Below are 27,052 nucleotides of genomic sequence, written 5' to 3'. Positions count from 1 at the left end.
AAACCACCTAAGAAAAACAGCCCTAAGCACCCTGAGAAACCATTATTTTCCCACTGATCACTTAGACAAGATCACAGAGTGATAAGGGGCATGACATGGGAGAGCTAGCACTCTCTCGGCTGTTGGTGGCCGTGTACACTGGAACAACCAGATGCAGGAAATTTGGCAAATCCTATGGAAGTCCCACACGTACATGTCGTCTGGCCAGGGATTCCATTTCTAGGAATCTATCCTTGGCTACATTCACTCACGTGCAAAATGATGTGTGAGTCATGCTATTGTTTGCTGAAAGCAAATGATGGCAACAACCTGCCCATCCACGAACAGGGGACCCATCACAGGGATGATGGTACAGCCACCCAATGGAAACTGGGCATGTGGCAAAGAGGATGAGGATGCTTTTTACGAATGGATATGCACAGCTCTCCAAAATAAAAGAAGTGAAACTAGAAACGTAACCAATAAGCTACTATTTGTGTACAGAATAAAAAAATATATGTCTGCTGATGCATTGTGGGCAGAGACTGTCTCCAGAAGGATGCATAAGAAACAGGAAATAGTGGATGCCCGGGCGGGGAGGGAATTTGTGTGGCTGGGAGGGCAGAGGGACGGATTTCATTGAAAGCATTGTAAACTTTCACTATCTTTCGAATTTGGTAAAGTGTGCATGTAGTGTACAAATAACAAAATAGGAAGAGAAAACAGAACGTCACAGAAAATAGAAGCTGTGCTAGATGCCGGCACACACACACACAGCATCTCCTGGAAACTCCGGGGGTGTCGCTGCTCCCTCTGTGCAGGTGAGGAAGTGGAACCAGCTCATAGAAGTTCAAGAAGCTGTGCAGCATCACCCAGCAAGGGAGTGGTGGAGCTGGGTCTGGGACCCAAGTCTGCCATGCTTGGGACAATGTCCTCTGGGGGAGCCAGCTGTCCAGGGCCAGTGGCCGCTGGACTGTGCCCTCTAGATCTGGGAGGGAACCACGAGGGGGACAACTGTAGAAACTCAGCTCTGGACACTGAGTCTGGGAGAAGGATCCTGCCCCAGTGGAAAGGCTCAGGGTCACTCCCTGAGTACTGGGGAGGTCAAGCCTAGCCCAGCCTGGGGCCAGCTGTGTGACCTCTAGCAAGCAATCTTCCCTCTGTGAACCTGAGCGCCTCCTCCAGGTTCCCACTGCGGGAGACGGGGGAGGAGTAAGTGAGATGACAACCGAGGACATCCCCTCCTCCCAAGGAGGCTCTCAAAAATGATCGACGTCTTTCAGACTCGAATGCCGGGTCCCCAAACCTCTGGCCTGCTCTCCTGGATCCAGGCGGCTCTAACACAAACATCCCTATTGTTTGCTAAGTCCGTCCCACGGTCCATTCGGTCGACTCACACCTACGCCGGGCCTCCCACGCGGCAGGCTCCCGGCGCCGGGGCGGTCCTCCTCTCACGCCCCCCGCCCGCGTGTCCCCGCACACACTCGGATCCAGAGCCCGGGGGCGCCAGGTCGGCACTCGAACCACGCCCGCCGCCCACACGTGCCCGGGCCACAGGCCACAGGCCACAAGGCGCCGGCGCCGCCACCTGCCCGCAGGGACGCCCGCCTGCCCCCCCGCGCCCGCCTGTGCCCCCGAGCGCAGGCCCCGCCCCTCCCGCGGGCGGCCAATGGGCGCGGCGGCTGGGGCTGGCTCCGCCCACCAGGGGAGCCCCGGCCGCCGATTGGCCCGCTGGGCGCAGTGTCCCCGCACGTGGGGCGGGGGCGGGGGCGGGGGTGAATGGAGTGGACGCGATTCCCCGCCCCCACCCTCCGCCTCGGCCCGCGCGCCCCGCCCCTCGCGGCGCCCAGTCCCGAAGCAGCCGGTCCACCCGCCAGCCGCCTGCCCGCTGCCCGCTGCCCGCTGCCCGCAACGCGGGACTCCGGCGTCCGGCTCCCTGGGGCAGGACCCCACGGCGCGCACCTGCGATGGCCAAGCGCAGCTCGCTGTCCATTCGCATCGTGGAGGGGAAGAACCTGCCTGCCAAGGACATGTGAGCGCAGCCTGGGTGGGAGCCCCAACTTTCCGGGAAGGGGCGCTGCCTCTTACGCCTGACCTTTTCGGGGTCCGCACGGCCCGCCCACAAGTAGAGCAGCGACGAGGGCGTGGCGAGTGTGGCCGCAGCGGGAGACTGGCGGGGAAATGGGGACAGTGAGAAGATTTGCTGCGAGCCCCGGACAGGGGTGACAGGGAAGGGCCCGGGCCTGGGGAGGGGCGGGGATCTGTAAGGAGCCTTAGTGAGCGGGGAGGCAGAGAACGGCGGCGGCTCCGGGGAGAAGGGGCTTTGATAGGATGGGAACTGGGCGTGAGGGAGACATCGCAGGGGAGATGGCTGGGTTAACTGCCGGGGGTGTGGCTGGAGGGGGTGAGGTGCCCCCCTAGAAAGGAGGGGTCTTCCTCACTAGTTCTGGAACCCTTGGTACCTGGGAGTGTGCACCTGAAACACGCCCTAGGGCCCAGGGTTTGCCCCGGGGTTTCCTGCTGTGCACAGGGGATACGAGGGACTGGCCTGAAGAGTGGACTTACAGGTCGGGAGGCCAGGACCAGTGCAAGAGGGGCTGGCTGGGTCATAGCCGTTGCTCTTGCCCTTGGCTTTACCCCAGCCATTGCCCTTAATCCTCACAACCACCCAGCAAGGCAGCTCTCATCATTCTGTTTTATGGGTGAGGAAACCGAGGCTCAGAGACGTGAAATGCTGACTCTAAGTGGCGAAGCAAGGTTTTGAGTGTAGGGCTCCTAACAAGCGCTGACTTCTAAGAGCTTTCCCTGGTCCCTGGTCAGATTTGAGGTTTCAGGAGCCCCTGGTCCCACTCTTCTCAGTAGGTCCCAGAGCTGAGCTGCCTGATCCCATCCCTGGTTCCATCAGATGCAGCCTGAGGCAGCTCCCTGTCCCCAAAGCCCCAGCTACCCCTCTGTAAACTGGAGGTCGAAATCTGTTTCCAGTATGAGCGGTGGAAAGCACAGAGCTCGAGCGAGGGGTGCTAGCTGCCTGGAGGAGGGGGAAGGGGAGCCCGGAGGCAGCATAGGGTCCAAAGTCTGCTGGGCTGGGGCCTCCCCACTCCCTGGGCTCCTCAGCCGGCTCCCGGATGCAGAGAGGTGGCAAGCTGGAGAGGGGGGTGTGGGAGGCGGGGGTGAGGACATCTTTCACACGGACAGTGACCCCTGTGAGTTTCCCCGCTCCCTCAGCGCCTTGAGCAGTTCCAGTTCAAGGCCCCCTGGGCCTGATGAGGCTGGGCTCAACAGTTGCCATGGCAGTGGGTGAGGGAGGGGGTGGGCAGGCTGTTTCAAGGTGGGTTTCTGTGCAGCGGGTAGGGGGAGGCAGGGTGGGAAGGCAGATGAGCTCTGAGAAGGGTCTCAGCCTCCAGGCCCATCCTCTAAGCACCCTTCACGCTGGCACCGTAACTAGGTCAGCGTGGCCTCCTCTGGCTGGTGGCGGCTGGGAGGAGCAGACCCTCCGTCTGTCGCCTCCCTCCCTATCCTGCAGCGCTGGCCCTAGTGCCTGGCTCCAGGCTCTCACCTGCCCAGGGCGGTGAAGCTGAGGACCATGTCTTCCTGGGAGCAGGGGTGCTGGTTCCCTGCTCAGCCCTGCCCTGCGTCTGCACAGCTGAGGGACTCTGGGCAAGGTGCCCCTCATCCTGGGGAGGGGCCGCCATGTCCTGTTGGCTCTGCCCCCGGAATCTCTTTCCTTGCCCTGCCCTACCCGCCTCCTCTCCCCTCCTTTCCTCTGCCTTCCCGTAGTGGCCAGTGCACACAGCTCTGATCTGTCAACTGTCTCTTAAATCCAGCTGTGACGCCCCTCAGCACCTCACATATGGGCTGCTGCCTTTCACAGCCTTGCCTTCTGCCTTCAAGCACTCCCCTTCAGAGTCCCCAGAAAACTCCTATTCATCCTTCAGGACCCTTCTCAAACTCCTGTTCCCCACCCCAGGGCTTTTCCTGGTGCCCTCAGGCAGGGTTCGTTGCCCCCATCCTGTGCCCTCCAGCACTTTGGGGCAGCTGGAGTTAGGATGAAGCCCTGGGTAGCAATTGCTCCTTCCTGGGTTGCCTGTGCCACGTGACTGCAATGGTAGGGACCATGATTCCTTCGTCTGGGTGTTCTGGGTGCCCTGAGGGGCACCTGGTCCATAGTAGGGGCGAATAAGAGGTGTTTAGGACCTTCAGCTTTAATCCTCTTATTAGTCCCGTACAGTAGATATGCTCAGATTATAGATGGGGAAACTGAGGCTCAGGATGTGGAAGCCATTTGCCAAGGCCACACAGCAGGTAGGTAGAGAGGTCAGGATTCTAACCCACTCTGGCTGCTGTTGACAGGCCAAGAATCCTAGCTGGACCATGGTTGCAGGCTTGCCTTGGGGCTCAGTAGGGACTGACCCTCATGAATGCCATGCAAAACATTTGGCTGCACAGGTGGCAGGGGTTTGGAGATCCCAGGAGGCCCTCACTGAGTGCTGGAGGCAGGGGTGGTAGTGAGCCTGCCTCACTGCACCTCATCAGTCCCAGCTTATCTTCTGACCAGCATCCCTTCCAGCCAGAGCTCGCACACTTCTGAGGACGGGGAGCTCACCACCTCGCATAGTGGCCCATCTTGCCTGAGGCAGTTCTGAGGAGGGAGCCTTTCTGACACAGCTGCCATCTGTCACCCTGCCACTTCCACTCATTGGTTTTTTAGTCCTCTTAGGGCACAGAGCATGGCTGTGCTCCCTGTCACCGACAGCTTTCAGAGCCCGCCTGTTCCTGTCATGTTTCCTCCCACCATCACCCATCCTTGGGTGCCTGGGTCAGCCAGACAGAAGTTGAGTCTTACGGTGACTGGTGACCCACTGGCTCCCACGCCCAGTGGCCCTGGGGACAGCCCTGGGGCTATTTCAGGGTTTGCCCTGATCCTCTACCTTCCACAGCCTGGAAACTGCCAAGGCCCTAAATATAGAGGCCCTACAAGTAGCCAGGCTGGGCCAGCGGCCGCCAGTGGCTTGGGGAAGGAGAAGTGGGAAAGCGGACCAGCCCAGGGACCTCATTAGGGCAGAGGGCAGAGGGCACAGGGCAGAGGGCATAGCGACCATGGTTGGGCTCAGGTCCTTAATTCTGGCCTCAGCCCACTCTTGACACTGTTCCCTTCACACTGCTCTGCTCCAGCCTCCCAGCTCATGACTGCTCCTGCAGACTCGAGTCTGTCCCTGCCCCTGGGCCTTTGCCCACCCACTGTCCTCCACATGAGCCCCAAAACTCACTGGTCATTCATGGATTCATCCATTGAGTGACAGCTGAGCAGTGGGCAGTGCTGGGCTCATAGGGGTAAACAAGAGGTTTCCTGTCCCCGGGGACTCCCAGGGACCCCCCCCCAGACCAGGAGACAGAAGCAGGGCAGAGGGGGCCCGTGGAGGGGGCAGCCCACAGAGGTCTCAGTCCATACTGATCTCTCTTTCCTTCCTCTGAGCTCCTTGTTCAAATAGACGTGCAGCTTCCGGGCCCTGCTGCCCAGCCCAGCACCTGGGGCGCACAGGCCCCTCTACTTGAGGCCTAGAGTCCCCTGGCCTTGGGGTGGTGGGATGCAAGTGGGGGTATTCCCCAGGGGCTGTCTGGAGAAGGGGGCTCTTGAGTGATGGGGGATGGGGTTACAGGCAGAGGAGCAAGGAGTCTTGGGCGGTGCCAACATTTGCTAAACACCTCCCACAGGCTGGCCCTCAGCTCATGTCAGGGCCCAGGGCAGCTGCCCAGTGAGCTGGCGTTACAAGTCCCACTCCACACGGGTGGAAACTGAGTCCTGCCAGTCAGTTCCCCCCTGAGTCGTGAGAGCCTTTGTTTGTCTGTCTCGAGAGGCTTCCTCTGCCCAAGGAGCCCCTTTTGAGAAGGGAAGTGGAACTTGGAAGTCCCCAACCTCCAGCAAGCAAATCCACTTCCTTTGTATGGACACCAAGCCTGAAGGGCACTTCTGCATAGTCCTCGCCCCGCTTCTTGCCCAGTACCAGCCCTGGGCCTGGCTGCCCTCAATGCCCGGAATCCCCCACCCACCTGGGACAGGTGGCACCAAGCGGTCCCAGTTCCCCCTCCGTCTTCCTTCTTTCCCAGAGGGCTGGGAGCTCTAGGGCAGACTGTTATATGTGTTCGTTCATTCACCTATTCATTCAGCAAACACTCACGGGACCCCTGTCTTGTGCCAAGCCCTGTCCTAGGCCCTGGGGACACAGAAGTGGTCCCCACCCTCCAGCCGCTCATAGGCAGTGCATCGCTAGCTGTCCTGGGATGGAGGGAAACCTAATGGGGAGGGGCAGGCAGTGGGATGGCAGAGGAGCCCTTACTCCCTGCCTCTGGGACAGTGGCGGGCTGTAGAGGAGGGGCTGAGGCCCGGAGGAGAGACAAGGCAGTCCAGGTGGGAGGAACAGCAGGAGCAAAGGCTCAGAGGAGAGTAAGGGGCTGACTGGTGTTGAGGGGAGGGGTGTCAGGAGCTGGCCTGGGGCTGTGGCTTGGGCACTGTTGGGACTCGTTTGTGTCCTCCCTGGCGTGGGGTGGGAGTGGCAGGAAGGAGAAGCATCGTTTCCTCAGCAGAAGGAACAGCCTCCTCCTGCACGTGGGGGCCTTGGGGCAGGTTCCTGTCTCTCCCTCACCACCGCCTCCCAGGCTGAGGGTGGGGGCACACGTTTTGGTCTAAGGAGCCTTTGGACCCCAACCCAGGACCCAGTGCCTGAGCCTCGACTGTCTTTTTCCTGGGGTGCCTGAGGGCCCCTTGCAGAGGGAGGGGAGCTGCTGGGAGGCCCTGCCTGCAGCTGGCCGCGCCCCCAGCCCCTCTTCTCCCGCCCCCTGTCTGTCTTGCAGCACCGGCAGCAGTGACCCCTACTGCATCGTGAAGGTGGACAATGAGCCCATCATCAGGTACCCCCACCCCCGGGCTGAGGGCGGTGAGGTGGGCTCCCTCTCTGAGCAGACCACTCGCCCCCTGCAGCCCGTTCCAGTACGCGCACCTCAGAGGGGTGTGCAGTGTGTCTGGAGATGGGCATCTAACCCCTGGCCCCAGCACGCCCTACACATCTGCTGGGGCGTGAGAAAGACCGACCTGTAACCCCTCCTAATTGCTGGCCTTAATGCCCATCCGGGGATTGTCTGCTGTGGGCCGGGCACTTGGCCAGGGGCTTCTCCTCGGCTCTGTTCCTCTTTGCAACCCCCAAGAGGGACAGGTGATGATGACGATGAGTAAGAACAGCTGTCACTTCTGGAGAACTGTCTCCACCAGGCCCTGTGCTAAAGGAGTCCAGCTGTTTAATACTTACAATGCGCTGGGTATGCATTGTACCCAGCCGTTAAACCCCATTTACGGATGAGGACACTGAGGCTCAGAGAAACTCAGTCACTTCCCCAAAGTCACATACCTAGTAGGTGGCAAAGCCAGGCTGGAACCCAAGTCTGGCTCACCCCAAAGCCTTCTCCCCTCCCTGGTCGTTGCTCTGACTTGGGGTCCCCGCTCCATGAGAGGGTCCTACAGGGGTAATCCCCCAGAAAACTCCTCTCCGGGCTGGGCGTCCCAGCCTGCACTGAGAAGGCCCACTTCCGGAACTCTCTTTCTCCATGGGCTCCATGACTCTGGGCAAGGTCTTTGCTATCCTGTCCCCGCCCTCACGCAGGCCTCTGCCTCCAAGTTCATAGTCGCTTTGCTGTTCTGCCCGCCTGAGTGCCCATTGCTGACCTTCATCCAAAGTCGCCAGACTCTCAATTCTTCCCACCTGCAAACAGGGCCCCCAGCCTTTTTCTAGATTCTCTCCAAACTGTGGCCGTCAATGGGGGAGAGAGACATATGGCTCTGATTGTCTCAATGACAGACAGGGAAACCGAGGCCCCAGAGTTTACGTGACCTGTCCGAGAAACGGATGGGGTGAAGGTGGCCCCCTGAGCCTTCATCTGGGTTGTTGGGGGTTTCAGCTCCCCCCACCCATATACCCTGCTGAGTTCCGTGAGTTGAAGGCTTTGCCCTGGCTGGGCGAGGCTCTGCCCAGACAAGACCCCTCTGGGTCAGGCCCTCGACCTGTGCTCCCAGGCCCCCCAGGAGGACTGGCTCCAGAGTTAACTTGGCCATCCCCCTGCCTCCATCCTCAGGGGGTCTGTTCAGGACATCAGGACCAGGGTGAGGCTGGGAGGCCAGGCTTCTGGTCCTAGCACTCCTGCTGTCCTGCTGTGTGACCTAGGGCCCACTGTCAACTCTGGTCTCAGTTTCCCCAATGGAAAATGGCTTGAGAGAGGCAGCCTTACACCCCACCCCGGGCAGAGAGAGAGATCAGTGGGGAGTGATCAGTGGTGAACGGTGGGGTCTGGGATAAGGAAACTCCTCAAGCTGTCAAATCACATCATTAAACCATCAAGTCATCAAAAAAATCAACATCACGAAAGCAGCTGTTGTTCCCAGGAGTGGAGGGGGATGTGGAGAAAGTTGGGCTCAAGTCACGCAGCCTTGCCTTGCCCCAGCCCGGAGCCTGCGGGTGGCCTGGGCAGGTGCTGAGTGTGCTCCCCTGTAGGACAGCCACTGTGTGGAAAACGCTGTGTCCCTTCTGGGGCGAGGAGTATCAGGTGTACCTGTCGCCCAGCTTCCACGCCGTGGCCTTCTACGTCATGGATGAAGATGCCCTCAGGTGGGTGGGCCCCGCTTTCAGCTGGGCCAGACACTGCCATCTGCCCCTCCAGACTGTTTCAGTGCTGGGGCAGCTGGTGGCTCTGTATTCTCGAGGGGGAGCCCGGGAGGGTCTGGAAGGGTGCAGGGTGTGAGCGTGCGGTGTCTGTGTGTGGGGGGCATTCACAGTGCTCACACTACATCACACCTGCGCATGTGCGGGATACAGGCACAGGCACGCTGGGCTGTGTGTGTGGGGATGTGAGCTAGGAAATGGACACCCAGAGAGCATGAGCTTGGCATGTGTGTGGGCACACGTGTTGGTCCGTGTGCGGAAACACATCACATGCCCACGAGAGTGTCCAGAATCCTGGCCCTGCAGAAGGGTCGTGGGTCCTGCTCCAATAGGCTCCTTTAAGTAACTGGAGCGTCAGCCTCCTTGCTCCCCACAGGACCCTGAATTGGGTGGGGGGGGGTGGTCCTGGGCCCCCCGCAGAGCCCTGCCCAGCTCTGGCTCCCTCTCCACTTCCAGCCGGGATGACGTTATCGGGAAGGTCTGCCTTACCAGGGACGCCCTGGCTGCTCACCCGAAGGGTAAGATCCCCCGGGGAGCCCGTGGCCCGCTCCTGCTCCCCCTCCCCTGCCTCCTGCCTCTCGCCCCACTGTCTGCCCAGTCCCAGGCCTCCCCTCTGCTTAGAGACCTTACTCTAGACTCTTTCCAGCCCCGTGCTCAGGGAAAGCTACTTCTCCCTCCCCAGAAGGGCCTGTGGCCATCTCCTACACCCCAGCCACCGGGCCCTGGGCCCCTCTCTGCCCCTGGATTGGGACCACATACCCCCTGAGGCCTCTGCAGGGAGAGGAAGGGGCCTCCTTATGTTCCATTGCTGAGGTGTAGGTACCCGCTTCTCCCAATCCAGCTGGCTCCTCTGTACCCCGTGGGGTCCCCACAGCCCTCCCACTGCCACTCTGTCTTAAGTCTGGGATGCTGACGTTATGTTGAGGGGCCAGCCCTGCCCCAGCCTCGCTGTGTGACCTTGGGCAGGTGCTGCCTTCTCTGGGCTGAGTCCCCAGCTGCCATGAAGGTTCAGACCAGGAGCTCTTAGGTGCTTCACACTCTGCCAGCCCGAGCCCCTGTGACTCTCACGGGGCCTCCCCAGCACACACCTGCTCCTGTCTGTGAGGCTGGGGCACGCCTGCGGGGCCGGGGGGACTTTGCTGACTCATGGAGCCACTTAGCCCCTGCCAGAGGCCTCTCCTGCCCATGGCCCCAGCCAGGCCCTCGGGGTCCGGTGGCCCAGTGATGCCATTCTCTTGTTAAGATTGCCCATCTGGGTTTAGACCTTCCTCCTGGCAGCGCTAGGCAAGAGCCACTCGCCCCCTGTTTTAAGATGGGGAAACTGAGGACAGAGAGAGCATCTCCATGATGAGTCAGGGTCAGGGCCACCAAATCCAGCGTGGCACAGCAGTGAGGACACAGGAGTCACTGGACTTGGATTCTAATCCTAGCTCTTCCAGCTGCTGTTGCTCAGCTTCTGCACCTCAGTTTCCCCATCTGTCATCAGGGATAACAGCCACTGCCTCACAGGGGCTTGAGAGGATTCCAAGGGGACTACAGAGGGGCCCCGTGGCACCTGGCGGGGCTGCAGGCGAAGGGCTTGGAGGGAGGGGCCTGGGCCCCTGGCTGAGCTGCAGCCCCGCAGGTTTCAGCGGGTGGGCCCACCTGGTGGAGGTCGACCCCGACGAGGAGGTGCAGGGCGAGATCCACCTGCGGCTGGAGGTGGTGAGGGGGACCCAGGCCTGCCTGCTGCGCTGCTCTGTGCTGGAGGCCAGGTGAGCCGTGGGGGCTGGGGAGTGGGACAGTGGGCTCCACGAAACTAGAGAAACCCGCTGTGGATGCTGGGCCTCCCCTCCCCGCCTCCACCTCCTGGCCCGGTGCCTCCTCCGTAAAAGCCTGCTCTCAGGGTCAGCCTGGGGAGGTTTCCTTGACCTGAAGATGCTTCCTGGATGACCTCACTCAGGAGGACGTGACCCTTAGGGGAAGGGGTGATGTTCTAATGTCAGAACTTCAGACATCACAGCACAGTGGGTGTCGCGGGGGAGGGAGGACCCTGAACTCTGACCATGGAACCCCAGTGCCGAGACTGGGCTTCCCCAGGTTTAACGCCAATATGAACTTGACATATTTTGGGCGGGGGGGTCCTCGGTGGGGTGGGGGGTGAAAGGAGTTGCTGAAAATCCCCAGATGGGGTTCTCCCCAGGAGAGACAGTGACTTGGATGGGCAGGTGGGTCTGAGTCACCTGTGACAGGGACTCCCCCACCCCCCCAGGGTATTTTTAGCTGCCAGTTCTCTCCCGCCCGGCCCTGAGTGTGAGTCACATGCACTCCAAGAGAAGCGCCTTCCTTTCTGGCTCCAGCCCACCACCACCGGGGCCTTGCTGCCTCCGGGGCAGGAGGGCGGCCCTTGTCCCCGGAATGCCGCCGTAGAGGGATGCCAGCTAGCAGCACCTATGGAGGAGCGTGTCCCACCATGGGGTGGTCAGCCTCTGAGAGGAAGCCGTCTCCTGAAAATGAGGACCGTGGCTCCCCCGGCTTTGTTTTCTGTCCCAGGGCTGGAATGGGAAGAGATACAGCCAAAGGGAACTTGGTCGGACTTGGGCAGGGTCACGGTCCCAGTCACAGTGACACCCCTCACACTCAGTCGTTCTCTCACACGAGCATCCTCTGTTCACCCACTTCCTCCCAACACAGGCTCTGTGGCCCAAGTACACACTCATGCACACTGCTGCTGAGGTTGTTGGGGACACAGTGGCTGGACCCGCCTGGCCTCCTCTTAGCAAGTCCCTGGGGTTGGGGGAGTGAGTGGTCCGCCAGGCATCTCTTCAGAGCGTGAAGGGATGTGCCCCCCACTGTTGCCAGCTCAGACCCCAGCGGGGATCCTGAGACAGCGTAAGAGGCTGTCTTGGCTGCAGAGACAGAAAGAACGCCTTGTCCTCCTCCTTCTGGGCAGATTCTCAAGGCCATGCTCTGGAATTCTCTTAGATGGTTCTGGGGAGGAAAGAAAAGTGGGCAGGAGAGGCTTACAACTTACAGCATGGAAAAGAGCAGAAAATAGTATTATGGCAAATGGAAGAGGGGTGGGCTCTGCTGTTCCTCCAGAAAGGCTGGGCTTGCTGCCACCAGATTTGGGCTTTTTAAAGATTCATCTGTGCAGAGGGCAGGACGATCGATTGGGCCTGCTCACCAAGACCCCCTCAAGTGGGGGGCTGTTGTGGGGCAGGCCTTCTAGAAGCCCGTTATCTCAGTTACAGGGATTCTTGTCTCCAAGAATCTGGTGAGGAAACTGAGCTCGGAGAGGTGGTCCCTGCTCAGGGCTGCCCTAGGCACAGAGGGTGGGCTGGGGGCCATGGCCCGGTTGCTCCATGGCTGCCCTTGCCTCCCCCACCCCCCGGTCTGCAGCTGCCTCCACCTTGGGGGATCTGTAGCCTGGTGTGGGTGCCACATGGGGCACCATGGGGTGAACACTGTGGGAATCAGGGTCCAGGAAAGGGAGAGGCACTGTCTAGTCACCCAGCTTGCCAGGGCCTGGATGAGCCCAGGCCTTTCCAGCCTTGTATGGTTGGAAAGGGGTCGGGTGACAGCCTAGGTGGGAAGCTGGTGACGCGTGGATGCTCTGCTTACCCCCAGGGACCTAGCGCCCAAGGACCGGAATGGTGCCTCTGACCCCTTCGTCCGAGTGCGCTACAACGGCCGGACACAGGAGACCTCGGTGAGGAGGCCAGTGGGCTGTGGAGGAGGCCGGGAGGCTCAGGGCTGGGCCCTCCCCATCACCTGGGAGCTCAGTCTGGGACTGCCATCACACAGAGGAGGCTCAGAGAAGCGGGAGACCTCTCTGAGGGTGCAGAGCGGGTCTCAGCCCTTCTGGCACCAACCCCTGTGGCCTCAGCCGCCTTTCACTCCTGGCTAGCCTGGGCTGAGACAGCAGACGGGGTCCAACGCTGCTCACACTGCTTTTCTCGCCTCCGGGACTCAGCTGGGGTGGTGGCCTCAGCCCTGGGGGAGGGCGTCAAGACCCGGGTTCTCAGTGCAATCAGCCATCTTTTTGCTCTGTGGCCTTGGACAAGTGCCTTACCCACTCTGGCCCTGTTTTCCCATGTGAGAAATGAATACGGGTTTGTCAGGAGGTTTTTACACCTGCTTTACAGGGCCTCTGGACCCAGGAGAGGAAGTTGAACCAGAGCCCCTGCAGCGAACCCGAGGGAGGCATTTGGGGTGGCTCTGCCCTTGGCTGGGCCTGGGGAGCCCTGTGGAGTCAGCTCCACCCCACTCACCCCGTTCTGGGCAGGTCGTGAAGAAGTCATGCTACCCACGCTGGAACGAGACGTTCGAGTTTGAGCTCAAGGAGGGGGCTGCAGAGGCACTGTGCGTGGAGGCCTGGGACTGGGACCTCGTCAGCCGCAACGACTTCCTGGGCAAAGTGAGCACCTTGCCCCTTCAGGCTGCACCTGGCCTCCCTTCCAGTCATCCTGTCCCTCCAGCTGCCCCAGAGGGGGCACTCAGGGGGTCTGAGACTCCCCACAACCAGCCACTTGTACTCAGGGACCCTCGGAAGGTACCCCCTCAAAAGAACAGTAGTCGGCAAGGAAGAGACCTGAGGGTCCCAGCCCCAGCGTGGCCCCCTGCCTCTGCCCTGCCCCCAGGTGGTGGTCAATGTCCAGAGACTGTGGGCGGCCCAGCAGGAGGAGGGCTGGTTCCGGCTGCAGCCTGACCAGTCCAAGAGTCGGCGGGAAGAGTGAGTGCTTGCGGCTTGGCAGCAGGGGGCGGCTGGCGGGCCCCAGGCCATGGGGAGGCTGAGAGCGGGCTGCAGCGGGCAGGCAGGTGGGCTGTCGGGTGGATGGTGCAGCCCCGCCAGGCCAGGATCCTTCTCCATCCCGGCTGGATGCTGCCTCCTCCCCCTCCTCCCCATCCTGGGCTCAGCCCTGTCCTCTGAGCTCTGAGGCAGGACAGGTCTCCTGCTTTCTGCCTGCTGGCAGATTCTGGAACAAGCCTTCAGACCCTTTCCCTTTAAGGGATTCTCTGCAGACCTCAGACCAGAGTTCAAGTCCCCAAAGCCCTGAGTCACTGTCCCTGCACCATAGCTCCGACCCTCCCCCAGATTTTCCAGGAATAGGGTTGCCAGATGAAATGCAGGACATCCTCTTAAAACTGAGTTTCCGATAAACAATGAACAACTTTTTAGTATAAGTCTGTCCATGCAATCTTTGAGACAAACTTATATTTAAAATATTCCAATTTGACTGGGTGTCTTGTATTTTTGTTTGGCTAAGTCTGGCAGTTCTATCAAGGAAGCCCTCTGGCCTCCTTGCCCACCATTCAACCGGAAGTAGAGGCTCAGCAGTGCCCACCACCTCAGATGGTTCAGCTCAGTCTCCCTGCAGAAGGCCCAGACGCCCATCGCCCCCTCAGCAGGGCAGGCGCAGGGCGGATGGCTGTGTCCAGCCCCGCGGCGTTTCCCTAGAAGCAGCCAGGGCCATCTTGATGGCTTCTGCTGTGTGTGAGGTCGTGTGCCCAGCAGCATCCCCCAGTGAACCATGCTGTGCTGCGGGCAGCAGGGCCTTAGACACTGTTAAGCCTTGGGGGGCGCCCTCACCAGGGGGTTCAGAGCAGGGGAGCTTAGAAATTAGACCTAATGTGGCAAGTTGCTTAACCTGCTCAAGCCTCAGTTTCCCCGGCAGGTTGTCACGAGGATTGGGGTTTGGCTTCCAGGGTAAAGTGTAGACATGAAGGAGGCTGGGGAGCCCAGCGTGTCCCCGTAGGCCAAGCTCAGAGTCCCCAGGAGTCTAGAGGTGGCTGGGAGCCAGGCCCTGAAGATGGATGGGGTTTCCACCGTGTAGAGGCAGGAAGGCCTTCCAAACAGAGAAGACAGCTTGGGCAAAGAATCTGGAAGGTGGACAGTGCAAGGAGCCGAGGTGGAGGGCATGAGCAGAGAGACTGTGAGGCTCACCCCCGTGGGGAGGACAAGAGGCAGTGGGGCGGGGGCACAACCCAGGGTGGCCTGGGGCCCTGGTGGAGAGGTCACAGCCTGCCCATTCCAGGGGCAACCTGGGCTCCTTGCAGCTGGAGGTGCGGCTGCGGGACGAGACGGTGCTGCCCTCTAGCTGCTACCAGCCCCTGGTGCAGCTGCTGTGCCGGGAGGTGAAGCTGGGCGTCCAGGTGAGGGGGCCCAGGGGAAGGTGGGAGAGTCCACGGGCTGCAGGCCTGTCTTCCCTGTCCTTCTAAGCCCACTCTGAAGAACAAAACCTGAGTGCTCAGGATGGTGATGAACTAGCCAGTGCCTGGGGTCCCTCGCGATCCCATGGGAAAGTGTGCCCCCCTGCACCTCCCCCCGGGTCCTCTGAGGTCCTCAGAGTGAAGGGTTTGGGTTCCCTGTGCGTCCTCCAGCCCTACCTCTCCTTGCCGCCTCTTGCAGGGCCCAGGGCAGCTGATCCCACTCATTGAGGAGATGACGAGCACCGAGTGCCGCCAGGACGTGGCCACCAACTTGCTCAAGCTCTTCCTGGGGCAGGGGCTGGCCAAAGACTTTCTGGACCTGCTCTTCCAGCTGGAGCTGGGTCGCACCAGTGAGGCTTGGTGGGGAGTGGCCTGTCTGAGGGCATGGGGGAGAGGGGAGCCTGGAGCCAAGGACTCCGGAGATGCTGGGAGGGAAGAAATCTGGGAAGTCCTCCTGTAGGAGGCTGATGGGTCAGATTAGGGGGAAAGGGAAACAGCAAAAGGCAGAGGAGGGGCAGTGAGTTGGGCCAGCTTAGAACCCCCCAGACCCAAGGTCTTCTGTCCTCCACAAAGCGTTGTCCTTCTCCCAACCGCTTACCCACTGGAACCTCTGCTTTAGGTGAGGCCAACACCCTGTTCCGGAGCAACTCTCTGGCCTCCAAGTCCATGGAGTCTTTTCTGAAGGTGAGGGCGCACGGCATATTGTTCCTGTTTTACAGATGAGGAGACTGAGGTTCAGAGAGGCCAAGAGACAGAAGTCTCCAGTCTTCTGTCTCCACATCCAGGGCTCTTTAAAGCTAAGAATTTCAGGGGCCGGCCCCGTGGCCAAGTGGTTAAGTTCGCGCGCTCCGCTGCTGCGGCCCAGGGTTTCGCTGGTTCGGTTCCTGGGCGCGGACATGGCACCGCTTGTCAGGCCACGTTGAGGCGGCATCCCACATGCCACAACTAGAAAGACCTGCAGTTAAGATATACAACTATGTACCGGGGGGATTTGGGGAGATAAAGCAGAAAAAAAAAAAGATTGGCAACAGTTGTTAGCTCAGGTGCCAATCTTTAAAAAAAAAAGCTAAGAATTTCATTCATTCATGCCTGCCTGCCTGCATTCATTCGTTCCTTCCTTCATTCATTCATGTAGTAGCAGTCTGTTGCACTGTCCTCCTCGTGTGTCCGGCCCCATCCTGGGTGGATACAGCAGGCAGGTGGTGTATGGGGTGCCTGGGAGGCCAGCTGCGGGGAGATGGAGGCAGTGGAGATGGGAGACAGGACCAATGTGGCTCGCGGTGGCCCCCAGGTGGCTGGGATGCGGTATTTGCACGGTGTCCTGGGCCCCATCATCAATAAAGTGTTTGAGGAGAAGAAGTACGTGGAGCTGGACCCCAGCAAAGTGGAGGTCAAGGATGTAGGGTGAGGCCGACGGTGATTCTTGGTGGTGCCGGGGGCGGGGGTCAGCACCTGTCTGCAAATGTGTGTTTATGGCTCCTTCTGCCTGGGTCTGCCCCTCGTCGCTGTCCACCTGTGTGTCGTCTCTGTGTCCGGTCTCGGCTGATGCCTTCCGTGCGTGTGTCCCTGGGAGCCCCTGTCCTCGTCGTGTGTGCGGGCGCTGACCGCGGCCCTCTCCGCGGGCCCGTCCCCGGCCCACGCAGGTGCTCGGGGCTGCACCGCCCGCAGACCGAGGCCGAGGTGCTGGAGCAGAGTGCGCAGACGCTGCGCGCCCACCTGGGGGCGCTGCTGAGCGCACTCAGCCGCTCGGTTCGCGCCTGCCCCGCAGTGGTCCGCGCCACCTTCCGCCAGCTCTTCCGGCGCGTGCGCGAGCGCTTCCCCGGCGCCCAGCACGAGGTGCGCCCCCTGGCGGCGGGGCTGGGCGGAGGGGCGAGCGGTGGGCGAAGGGGGCGCGGTGGGGAGGACCGAGCTCACCTACGGCGGAGGGCGGGGAGGGGGCGGGGTCATGGGGACAGGCGGGGACAGCGCCAATGGGGAGGGGGCTGCAGCAGCCCAGGCCTAGGGGAGTCCAGCCCCCGCTGTCCTCACCTCCAGAACCTGCCGTTCATCGCCGTCACCAGCTTCCTGTGCCTGCGCTTCTTCTCGCCCGCCATCATGGCGCCCAAGCTGTTCCACCTGCGGGAGCGGCACGCTGATGCCCGCACCAGCCGCACCCTGCTCCTGCTGGCCAAGGTGCGGGCCTGTGGGCCCGGGCGGGATGCCCAACTGGGTGCTGAACATCAGGGGTCCTTGCCTGGACTGCAGTGTGTTCCCACCTGGCTCCGGGGACCTGTGGTGGGGACACTGATGCTCTCCCGTGGCACTGCACTTTACAGTCTGCAAAGCTTTCTCATGGTCGCCCAATGTCACGGATAAAGAAAGAGGTCCGCGAGGGGAAGGAGGTTGCCGAAGGCCACACAGCCTATCAGTGGTGAATCGGGGTCTTCTGACCCTCAGATCTACTCACTCCCCAGCTGCGCCTGTCTCCCTGACCCTGGACTGGGGCGGGGACGCCTAGTGGAGCAGAGTCTGACATTAAACCTGCAGAGGAAAGTCAATAGGTTGGGCGCAAGTAGTCTCAACTGTTAGGTCCCCAAATGCCTCCAACTCTGGGATCTGTTCACCCCTGATTCCCAGTGGGGATGGAGTGGGTCCACGAGCAGAGTCTATGCCGCCGCTGCCTCTCATTCTACAGTGGGAGTAGCACAGACTTGGTGGTGGGGCGGGGGTTGCAGTGGCCGGGCCCCTGACCCAGCAGAGCCTGGCCCTTCCTGCTGTCATCCCCAGGCGGTCCAGAACGTGGGCAACATGGACATGCAGACTTCCAGGGCCAAGGAGGCGTGGATGGAGCCGCTGCAGCCCACCGTGCGCCAGGGCGTGGCCCAGCTTAAGGACTTCATCACCAAGCTGGTGGACATCGAGGAGAAGGAGGGTGAGGCCTGTGCGGCCCGCCCGGGGCCTCCTGTTGACGTTTGCTCCGCCCCCGTCCCATGGTCCCGCCCACCTCTGTGTCTCTCGCAGCTCCACCCACCGCCTCTGGTTCGCGGTTCCTCCCCCAGCCCTCCCCCGGCCTCACGTTTCGCCCTCCCTCCCTCTCGGCCCTGCAGAGCTCGACCTGCAGAGGGCGCTGAGCTTGCAGGCACCGCCAGTGAAGGAGGGACCACTCTTCATCCACAGGACCAAGGGCAAGGGCCCCCTCATGTCCTCCTCCTTCAAGAAGCTCCACTTCTCCCTCACCACCGAGGCCCTCAGCTTCGCCAAGACTCCCAGCTCCAAGGTGGGTAAGGAAGGAGGTGAGCAAGTGTGGCTCCGAGGGCTTTAACACCCTGGAGGCTCCTGTCCCTTCCTCGGAGCCCATCCCAAGGTCCACCGGGGTCAGAGAAGAAAGCTGGGCAGGACAGGCTTCTGGTATCAGCCACAAGGTCACTTAAGACCCATGAGGAATAAGCTGCCCTGCCCAGGAGTGCATGGGTCCGGCAGCAGCTGCCGTGTCCAGCCCTGGCTCCTTGGTCAGGTGCGTGAATGGAGTGGGGGCTCAGGGGTGCTTCTGGAAGATCAGGGAAGCAAAGAAGGGCTAAGAGGAGTCCCGGGTTCCAGGCTGATGTACCTAGGTGAAGTGTCTCAATCTCTCTGAGCCTTGGTGTCTCAGCTTATAAATTGGGCATGGTGGTCCTGCTTACCAGATTGTTGAGGCTTAGATGAGATGGTCTCTCCAAGGGTCCAGAATCAGGGCAGCATCTAGACCAATGGTGTTACTAACAACACTCCATCCCCCGGCCTGGCCTCCCAGGAGCACTCTTCTCCCAAGAAGGGCTGAGCACATACTTTCTGAATGGACCTGTTGACCCCGAGCTGGGCGAACCTGACCCCCAGTCAGCCAGGCTCTGGGGACGGTCTGCCAGATGTGCCTAGCCCAGCCCTGACCTCCCAGGGCTGCTGGGAGCCCCCAAGAGGCTGGGCACTTGGTCCCCATCTGTCTGCGCTCTGTCCTGGCTGAGGTCACTCACAGAGCAGATTCCTGGGAGGGACAGGCACTCTGGGTCCCGTCTGCCAACCCTGGTGCCAAGAGGGGAGACTGAGGCCCAGAGATGGGAAGTGGGGTGGACCCTGAGCCTCCCTTCCCCTGTCCGCCCCAGAAAAGCACCCTCATCAAGCTTGCCAGCATCCGGGCAGCAGAAAAAGTGGAGGAGAAGAGCTTCAGCAGCTCACATGTCATGCAGGTTATCTACACAGACGACACTGGCCAGCTGCAGACAGCCTACCTGCAGTGCAAGGTGCGGCTGTGGAGGGGCCGCTCGGGACGGGATGCTGTGGGAGCCCCTGTGTGGGCTGGAATGAGGAGCACGTGTCTCCCACCCCCATGGCCGCCACATCAGGCACAACAGGGTGTGTGGGATCTGATGTGCATGCGTTGCCCGTGTGTGTGTGTGTGTGTGTGTGTGTGTCTCTCCTGGGTCGGGGTGCCCGGGAGGCCGTGCCCATGTCTCTCCGTGGGCCTGCCTAGGCACCCACGTGTAGGTCTGCGTGTGGTCCAGTGCATGGATGGCCGTGGCCCTGAGATTCAGAGCTTCGCCTTTTACACATTTGTGGGAATCTATTTCCAAGCGTCTGAGTTGGTGCCTGTCCATTTCTGTGTGTGTATCAACACCCGACAATTACACGTACATGCAAGTGTGTGCTCTGGGTGCATACTCTCAAGCCCCCTTCTCATCTGTTCATGTATTAACTCATTCATTCAGTCATCTAAAAATATTATGGAGCACCCGCTAGCTTGCAGGCACTGTTCTGTGTGGTGGGGGTACAGCGGCCGACAGAGCAGAGGCCCTGCCTCATGGAGCTGACGCCCAGGGAAGAAGATGGCCCGATAAATAAATATTTAAAATGTCAAATGGTGGTAGAACCTTGAACGGGTGCTGGTTTGTAAAGGGTGGGCAGGGACGGCCTCTGACGGGGGTCATTCGAGCAGGGACATTGTGAGGGACGGAGCATCCAAGGGATGAGCTGGGAGCAAGTAGGGAGTCTGAAGTTGGAGGGGGCTTGGCTTGCTCCCGAGAGTGACTGTCCTGTGCAAGTGTAGGAGGTCACAGACCTGTGCCACGGGGCCCCATGTTCTAGGAACTCCCTGTTGGGTGAGAGTCCAGAGCCACAGGGAAAAAATGGTGACAGCAGGGCCGCCACGTATAGTTGGCAGGTTGTGGACTGCCCAAGGGGCATGGCCGAGGGGGCCAGGGGTGGCCGAAAGCCAGCCCACAGTCTGCTCACCAAGCCATGTGCTAGGTGTGGGCTGTGTCTGGGGAGAAGGGGCAGCCTTTCCTGGTTCACTCTGGGGGACACATGGTCCTGAGCAGCACGGGAGCTCCAGGGAGGGAGGGCTTCCTGGAGGAGGTGACCTCTAAACAGCACCCCCACGTGCCCTGCAGAGTGTGAACGAGCTGAACCAGTGGCTGTCTGCGCTGCGGAAGGTGAGCATCAACAACTCGGGACTGCTGGGCTCCTACCACCCTGGCATCTTCCGCGGGGACAAGTGGAGCTGCTGTCACCAGAAGGACAAGACAGGTGGGAGTGGAGGCCTGGGTCTCTCTGTGCTGCATCTGTCCACAACAGGCCTTGGGCCCCTGGCTGGGACACAGACCCCTTGAACCCTGGCTTGCTGGCCTGGCTGGGGAGCCACCTGTGCACCTGTGAGAACTCACCTGCGGCAAACCAGCCCTTCCAGAAGCTCTGGGCAAAGAGGGTTCTGTGACTGGGTAGTTGGGGAGATGCCACGTGGTGTGTGTGATGCGTGTGGGTATGTTGAAGGTGCCGAGGAGCCCTGAAAACGAGTTAGAATCCTATTTCCAACACTGTTTAACCCAGCGCTTCCCAAACTCATTGGACAGGGAAGCCTTTTCTGGCCCAGAGTGTGAGCCTCTTGCAGACCTGGGGTTCCAAGGAACACACTTTAGGAATTCCTTGCTAATGAGGGCTAAAGAGGGCCCCCGAGCCTGCACATTCCCGGGCTGGCAGCCTGTTACCGGAGCTGTGGGCTGGGGTCCCTGGGCCCTGGGCACTAGAGGGATGGCAGAGAGGAGCTCCTACTAGAACTTCCTGCGGTGATGAAAGTGGTGTGTCTGCACTGTCCTGTGCTGTGCACGTGCTAGCCGTGAACACAGGTGGCGACTGAGCACTTGAAACGTGGCTAGGACAGGAACTGGGTTTCAAATTTTATTTTTTTAATTTTAATTAATTTACATTTAAATGGCCTTATGTGGTTAGTGGCTAACTTATGGGACAGCACGGTTCTAGAACTTTCAGGATCATCCTCCTTTATCCCCACCTGCTTTATGAAATTCTTGCTCCCCAGTCATGGAGGAGACCCAGCACCTGGATCCCGCAGCCTCCAGGCCAGGCCAAGCCTCAACCCTCGGAGCCTGGCGTGGGGGAGGCCCTCGGAAGCTGACCACCCACTCTAGCCCAGCCCTGGCCTTGCGGGTCAGCAGTGGCGGCTCTTTACAGGGCTTGCTGGCTGGTGGGCCTGACCCGCCGTCTCTGGCTGTCACCTTTGTGGCAGTAACCCTTGTCCTTGGGGAAGTGGGGCTCCCCAGGGCACTACGAAGCAGGGGCTGGTAGCCCCATTTTGTGGAGGAGGAAACTGAGGTTATCAAGGGCAGAAAGGCAGCAAGTGGCAGGGCCAGCTCATCCCAAAGCACGAACCCCTTGGCTCCCCTCACGTGATCTTACAGTTCTGGGTACTCCCTGCTTCCTTCCAGGTAGGCAGCCTTCCAGAAGTTACCCAGCTCCTTGGGTTGGATCCTGCTCAGTTCCCGTGCTCTGCAGTCACGTGTCCCATGGCTCAGGAGCTGAACCCAAGGGGGATAAGCTGCTGCCCCGGAAGCATGGGGAGCCGTAGGCAGGCCCTAGGCCCGGCTTCCCAGGCTGTGCTCCCAGCCCAGCTCCTTACTGGGGGCCCCTGAGTCCATCCCTCTCCGTCTATAGGCCTCAGTTTCCCTATCTGCACTACCGGGAAGTTCATCGTGAGCTCTCACACTGCCTGCCCGCAACTCTGCCCTCTCTCTGCCCCCAGATCTGGGCTGTGATAAGACCCGGTCACGGGTGACCCTGCAGGAGTGGAATGACCCCCTCGACCATGACCTGGAGGCCCAGCTCCTCTACCAGCACCTGCTGGGCCTGGAGGCCGCACTGCGGTGAGGAGGCCTGTGCAGCCCCAGGGAATGAGGGAATGTGCGAGGCGGGGCCGGAGCTGGCACTGGGCTCGGGGCTCCTGGGGTGGCTGGTCTCCTCCCTTCTAATCAGGCCCGGCGCCTTCCGGCCTCTGGCAGCCACACTTGGGGAGGGGCCCCGGATCCTGCAGCATGAGGCCGGCCCCCGCTAGGACGAAGGTGCCCAGGGCTGCGGAAGCCCCGGGTCAGGGCCCTGGCTGCTTCCCGCCTGGGCGGACCCTGCCTTCTGGTGGTGTCCTCGGAGCCCAGGGATCGCCCTCAGCCGGTTCCCGGAGTTCTTCAGCCATCTCGCTCATTTCACTGGTTCTCGGTCCTGGCTCCAGCTTCGGAAAGAGAGGATGCTTTTCAGAAGCAACTTTAAAAAACAGGATGCCTGGCCCTACCCCATCGACTCAGAGGCTCTGGGGGTGGGGCCCAGCGGGGGGATCTCTTAAAGGGATCCTAAGAGCACTGCTTCCCTGAGCCTGCTCCAGTGGGGGGTTTCTCTCCCACACCCGACACCCGGGGCCTGCAGGGGTGGTGGGCATCCTCCTGGCCCCTCATTGACTCTCCTGGGGTTTATTTCTTCCTTAGAAACCTTCAGGGGCTGGCCCGGTGGCGCAGCGGTTAAGTTTGCACATTCCGCTTCGGCGGCCCGGGGTTCGTTGGTTCGGATCCCGGGTGCGGACAGGGCACCGCTTGGCAAGCCATGCTGCGGTAGGCGTCCCACATAGAAAGTAGAGGAAGATGGGCATGGATATTAGCTCAGGGCCAGTCTTCCTCAGCAAAAAGAGGAGGATTGGCAGCAGATGTTAGCTCAGGGCTAATCTTCCTCAAAAAAAAAAAAAACCTAAGCTCATGCCGTCAGACTAGAACCTCTCATCTCTGACCCGGCCTCCAGGCTAGAACCTCTCATCTCTGACCCGGCCTCCTGTCCATGGCCCTGCTGTGTTAGTTTCCTGTGGCTGCTGTAACAGTCACCACACACTTGGTGGCTTCAAACAACACAGATTTCTTCTCTTATGGTTCTAGAGGTTGGAAGTCAGAAATCAGTCTCCATGGGTTAAAACCCAAAGGGGCCCATGGCCCCTTCCTGCTCTTCAAAGTGCCTCGCTCTAGTCCCTGTTCCATTGTCACGTGGCCACCTCCTCCTTTGACCTTCCTGCCTCCCTCCTATAAAGACCCTGTGGGTACCTGGGGCCTGCTTTCCTCACCTCCCCTGCCCCACATCCAGCCCCCAGCAAGCCCAGCCCCTTGCTTTACTTTCAGGATGAGCCAGATTCGACCTCCCCTCGCATTGCCACCACGCCTCCCCAGATGAGCCTCACATCTCTCATCACTGGGACGATGCAGGGGCCTCCTACCTGGCCATCCTGCCTCCCTAGGATCTACTCTCCACACAGCCCCAGAGTGATCTTCTCAAACCTAGAACAGATCATATCACTCCCGTGCTTAAAACCCCTGATGGCTGCCCACACACTTAAATCCAAAGGCTTTCCCCTGGGCCCTAGCTGGCCTGCCTCTTGGCCTCATCATCTACCACCAGCCTCTCTCTGTGCTGAGCTTGCCACAGCTGCCCTTGCCTTCTTGCTGTCTCTGGGCCACCCCACCCCAGGGCCTTTGCACTTGCTGTGTCCTTTGCCTGTAGCCTCTTCCGCAGCTGTTCACGTCGTTTGCTCCCTCACCTGATTCAGGCCTCTGCTTAAATGCCACCTTGTCAGAGAGGCCTTCCTGGACCACCATCACTCTCAAACCTTAGGGAACTCATTGATATGTGCTGTTTCTTCACTTTCTGCCTGCCTCTCAGCTACACCATGAGCTCTCTGAGAGCAGATGTCTGGAATTTGCTGTGCTGAGCTCAGTTCTGAGACGGTGCTGAGCACATCCCAGCCCCTCAGTAAATGTAGGATCAGTGCATGAGCAGAGTGGGTGACAGAACAGGCTGGTCTGTGAGGTTGGGCAGCATCTCGCAGGGAGCGAAGCAGGGGAGGGCGAGTTCTGGGCAGCGGGGTCAATGCGGAGGAAAGGTCAAGGTGACTGCACCTGAGAGAAGCAGGATGCAGGCCAGGCGACCCCACAGGGAGACCCCACAGAGCCTAGACAGCATCTGAGGAGGAGGAACCTATGAGACTCAGCGGAGGGACATGTCTCCCAGAAGAGATCAGGCTGAGCGGGGAGAATTCCTGAGTGAGGCCCTTCAGGCCGGGGCCGTGGCTGCTCCCCCTCCCTCCGGTCTGCACTCGGGTTATACCTGGGAGGCCGGGGAACGTTGGAGAACTCTGGTTAGGAACAGTACTTGAGACGCCACTGTCTGCTCTTCCCACAAGAAGGAAAGTCAGGCCGTGGCCAGTGAATCAGCGGGTTTTCAGGCCTCAAGTGGCTGTTTTCCCGAGGGCCCTCTGAGACAGCGGGGACTCGGCTGGAGCTTGGTTTCCAGGTGCCTCCCGTTGACCTGCAGTTAGGGTGGGGAGGACCGGAGGAGGAGGCTGGGAGAGGGAAGGACCGGAGAAGAGAGGCCCGTGTTTCTTCCCCATCGATGGAAAGAGTCAGCCCCACACCCCGCCCCGTAGCTTCCACTCAGGAGGCCGCACGGGGGCCCCCAGCCTTACCCCCAAGGGCACCAGGAACCCTCACTCTGCCCTCCCCGCAGGGAGAAGCACCAGGAGCTGAGTGCAGGTGCAGGGGCAGGCTCTGTGCCCACCGGCCCTGGCGAAGGTAGGTCCCTCCCCTCTGGACTCGCGCGGTGGCCTGAGCCCCCTCGGGGATGCTGTGGTTGCGGCTCCTCGGGCCCACTCCCAGACCCTCTGGCCCCAGGGACAGGCACAGGCAGGCGAGGCCCTACCCGCCCTGCCCTCACCCTGCGTCTGCCCACAGCCCCTGAGGACCCCCTGGCTCAGCTGCTCCAGGTGCTGCACGACCTCCGGGAGGCCCATGCATCCAGCCCAGCTGGCTCCCCGCCCGCAGAACCCACCTGCCTCCTGCCGCTGCAGACGTGAGGCCTGCCGCACACTCCCTTGCTGAGCCCGGCCAGGTGCTTGGAGAGCCCCGCCACCGGGGTGCAGGGCCTCGGTCCCTCCTGGTCTGGCTGAGTCGGGGGAGCCAGGGCCCAGGGGCTCCACAAGTGCAGAACTGACACCTCGCCCACCTCAAGTCTCCAGGGGACTTCCGAGCTCCTGCTCCTCTGTGAGGCCTGGCTGCTCCCTGCAGCCCCTGCAGCCATTGCCACCACTATCACAGACTCCCCAGGGACCCTCCTCTCCTGCCCACGGCAGACCTAGCCAGGAACCACCCCGAGCATGGTGGGCTGACGCTCCTTGGACCCAGAGAAGCGGGAGGGAGCATGGGGCCCAGGAGGCCACGAGGACTTGACCTCAGCACCCTCTCTGCTCACTGCCACCACCCACCTGCTCCCCTCATGGCCACTGGCTGCACCCCCTGGGAGAGCATCGCGGTGCTCTATTGCCAACAATAAACCTGCTCTGACTGTCACAACTCTGGGCTCTCGTGGTGGGGGTCAGGAGAGGGAGTAGGTGGGAGTGGCCAAGGACTGGGGCCACCAGCACAGCCTCTGTGCATCCCCATTGCCCCTTCTTTGCGTCCCCCCACCCCGGGGCGGGGCGCTCCTTTCTCCTCCCAGCTGTGGTCCCCACCACACCCCCTGGTCCCACTCCTCCACTCCCCACAGGCGATAGAGCTGATGTGTCTCACCAGCTGTCCTCTCCTCGCAGCCCCCAAGCGGGCTCTTCCTGCAAGTGTCCTGAAAACTGCACAGCCGGGTGGGTTCAGAACCTCGGACCATGTGGCCTGGCCCTGGCAGCGTCCCTTATGCCAACCCCCTCTGCCAAAGCAAGGTCCCCTCTGTCCTCACGTCCCCACCCTCATCCCCATCCATCTCTAGGTACAGGGTAACCTCCAACGTAATTAACGAGGCAGGGGAGGGGCAGGGGCTTCCAGCACCTTCTTAAAACTCATCCAGCCAAGCTTGGAACCTTGCCTGTGAATCCTAGCCTAGGACAGTCCCTGAAGGCCCAGGTCACAGGCAGGCCCCCTGTGCCAGCTGACCAGCCATGCTCCAGGGCAGGGCCATCTGGGCAGGCTGCATGCTGGGTTCTTTGAGGGATGGTACAGAAACGCAAAGGGGGTCGAAGGAGCAAGAGGCTGCCCCCTCCCCTCTACCGTGTGGCTTTTGAGGCCATATCCGCCTGTTCTCCTGGCCATAGCCTCGATGGGGACACTGTCCGCCCACAAGCAGCCCACCAGCTCAGCCCCTTGGTGGGGATGCTGCTATCGTGGGGGCCTCATGGGCCTCTTTGCAGAGCTAGGCCCCTCCCCCTGTAGCCCATGCTTGGGTCCAGGGGTGGCTGAGCCCTGGCGCAGAAAGTGAAGGGAAAGAGAGGTGAGCTCTGACTTGGGGACAAGTCCAAGTCTGGATTGTGACGACACACACGGCCAGCCACCCGACAACAGCCACCACCCTCTCCTGCAGCGGATCCTGGTGTGGGCGTGGCCACTGCGGCCAGAAGTGGGGTTAAAATGAATAAGTGCCTGGCACTGCCCCCACGCTCATGGACCCCTCACCCCAGCTTCTCCTCTCAGGCTCCTACAGCTCAGGGTGCCACATTCTTTTTGAAAGCCACCTGGAAAAGGAGAGGGACAGAAAAGACTCCTGCCTGCCCACAGCACAGGAGGCTGTGAAGGTCACACCTGCCCAGAGATCCTACACCCCCCACCTACCCCCCTGGATTGCCAAGCCTGCTATTCACCTGGGGCCTGGGGCAGGTACCCCAGAGGTCTGAGGGTCTGAGTGGACCCTCAGACAGGCTTGCAGACCAGGGGGCTGGTGTTCGACACAGGACAGGCACCCTGGGCAGCCCTGGGTGGGCCCGGCTCACATGGTACATGCGTCTTTCATCCTCCAGGCCTGTCCCGTGGGAAATCTGGGCCAGTTCCCACCAACCTCCTCTTGGGAAATTCCTCTCAAAGTACAATTTTCAGATA

General features: G+C 60.8%; 1 protein-coding gene across 3 annotated transcripts; it reads left to right on the top strand.

Moving 5' to 3' along the window:
* Nucleotides 1–1,870: 1,870 nt before the first annotated feature.
* RASA4B (RAS p21 protein activator 4B) lies at nt 1,871–25,528 on the top strand. 3 transcript variants are annotated; one of them, XM_046668419.1, is made up of 21 exons: nt 1,871–2,011; nt 6,829–6,885; nt 8,517–8,630; nt 9,141–9,202; nt 10,309–10,438; nt 12,294–12,375; nt 12,952–13,083; nt 13,307–13,398; nt 14,702–14,819; nt 15,076–15,226; nt 15,496–15,560; nt 16,168–16,280; nt 16,520–16,712; nt 16,911–17,048; nt 17,643–17,787; nt 17,963–18,132; nt 18,992–19,129; nt 20,276–20,411; nt 21,919–22,039; nt 24,705–24,769; nt 24,929–25,528. In XM_046668419.1, the coding sequence occupies exons 1-21, from the start codon at nt 1,947–1,949 to the stop codon at nt 25,048–25,050; spliced, it is 2,409 nt and encodes an 802-aa protein (XP_046524375.1). In that variant the 5' UTR covers nt 1,871–1,946; the 3' UTR covers nt 25,051–25,528. The 3 variants fall into 3 exon arrangements, with proteins under 3 accessions (XP_046524375.1, XP_046524376.1, XP_046524377.1); XM_046668420.1 differs by lacking the exons at nt 13,307–13,398; nt 14,702–14,819; XM_046668421.1 differs by lacking the exons at nt 16,168–16,280; nt 16,520–16,712; nt 16,911–17,048.
* The last annotated feature ends 1,524 nt before the right edge of the window (nt 25,529–27,052 follow it).

The sequence above is a fragment of the Equus quagga genome, chromosome 7 (assembly GCF_021613505.1).
Source record: "Equus quagga isolate Etosha38 chromosome 7, UCLA_HA_Equagga_1.0, whole genome shotgun sequence".
Lineage (NCBI taxonomy): Eukaryota > Metazoa > Chordata > Mammalia > Perissodactyla > Equidae > Equus > Equus quagga.
This window is presented reverse-complemented; position numbering and strand designations above follow the sequence as displayed.

What these genes read in the sequence shown, in the direction of transcription:
- RASA4B (XM_046668419.1), top strand. Translation starts at nt 1,947, where the DNA reads ATGGCCAAGCGCAGCTCGCTGTCCATTCGCATCGTGGAGGGGAAGAAC. An exon ending in GGACATCGAGGAGAAGGAGG is followed by an intron (nt 17,788 to 17,962) that starts GTGAGGCCTGTG and finishes TCGGCCCTGCAG; the next exon opens with AGCTCGACCTGCAGAGGGCG. An exon ending in GGCCTGGAGGCCGCACTGCG is followed by an intron (nt 22,040 to 24,704) that starts GTGAGGAGGCCT and finishes CCCTCCCCGCAG; the next exon opens with GGAGAAGCACCAGGAGCTGA.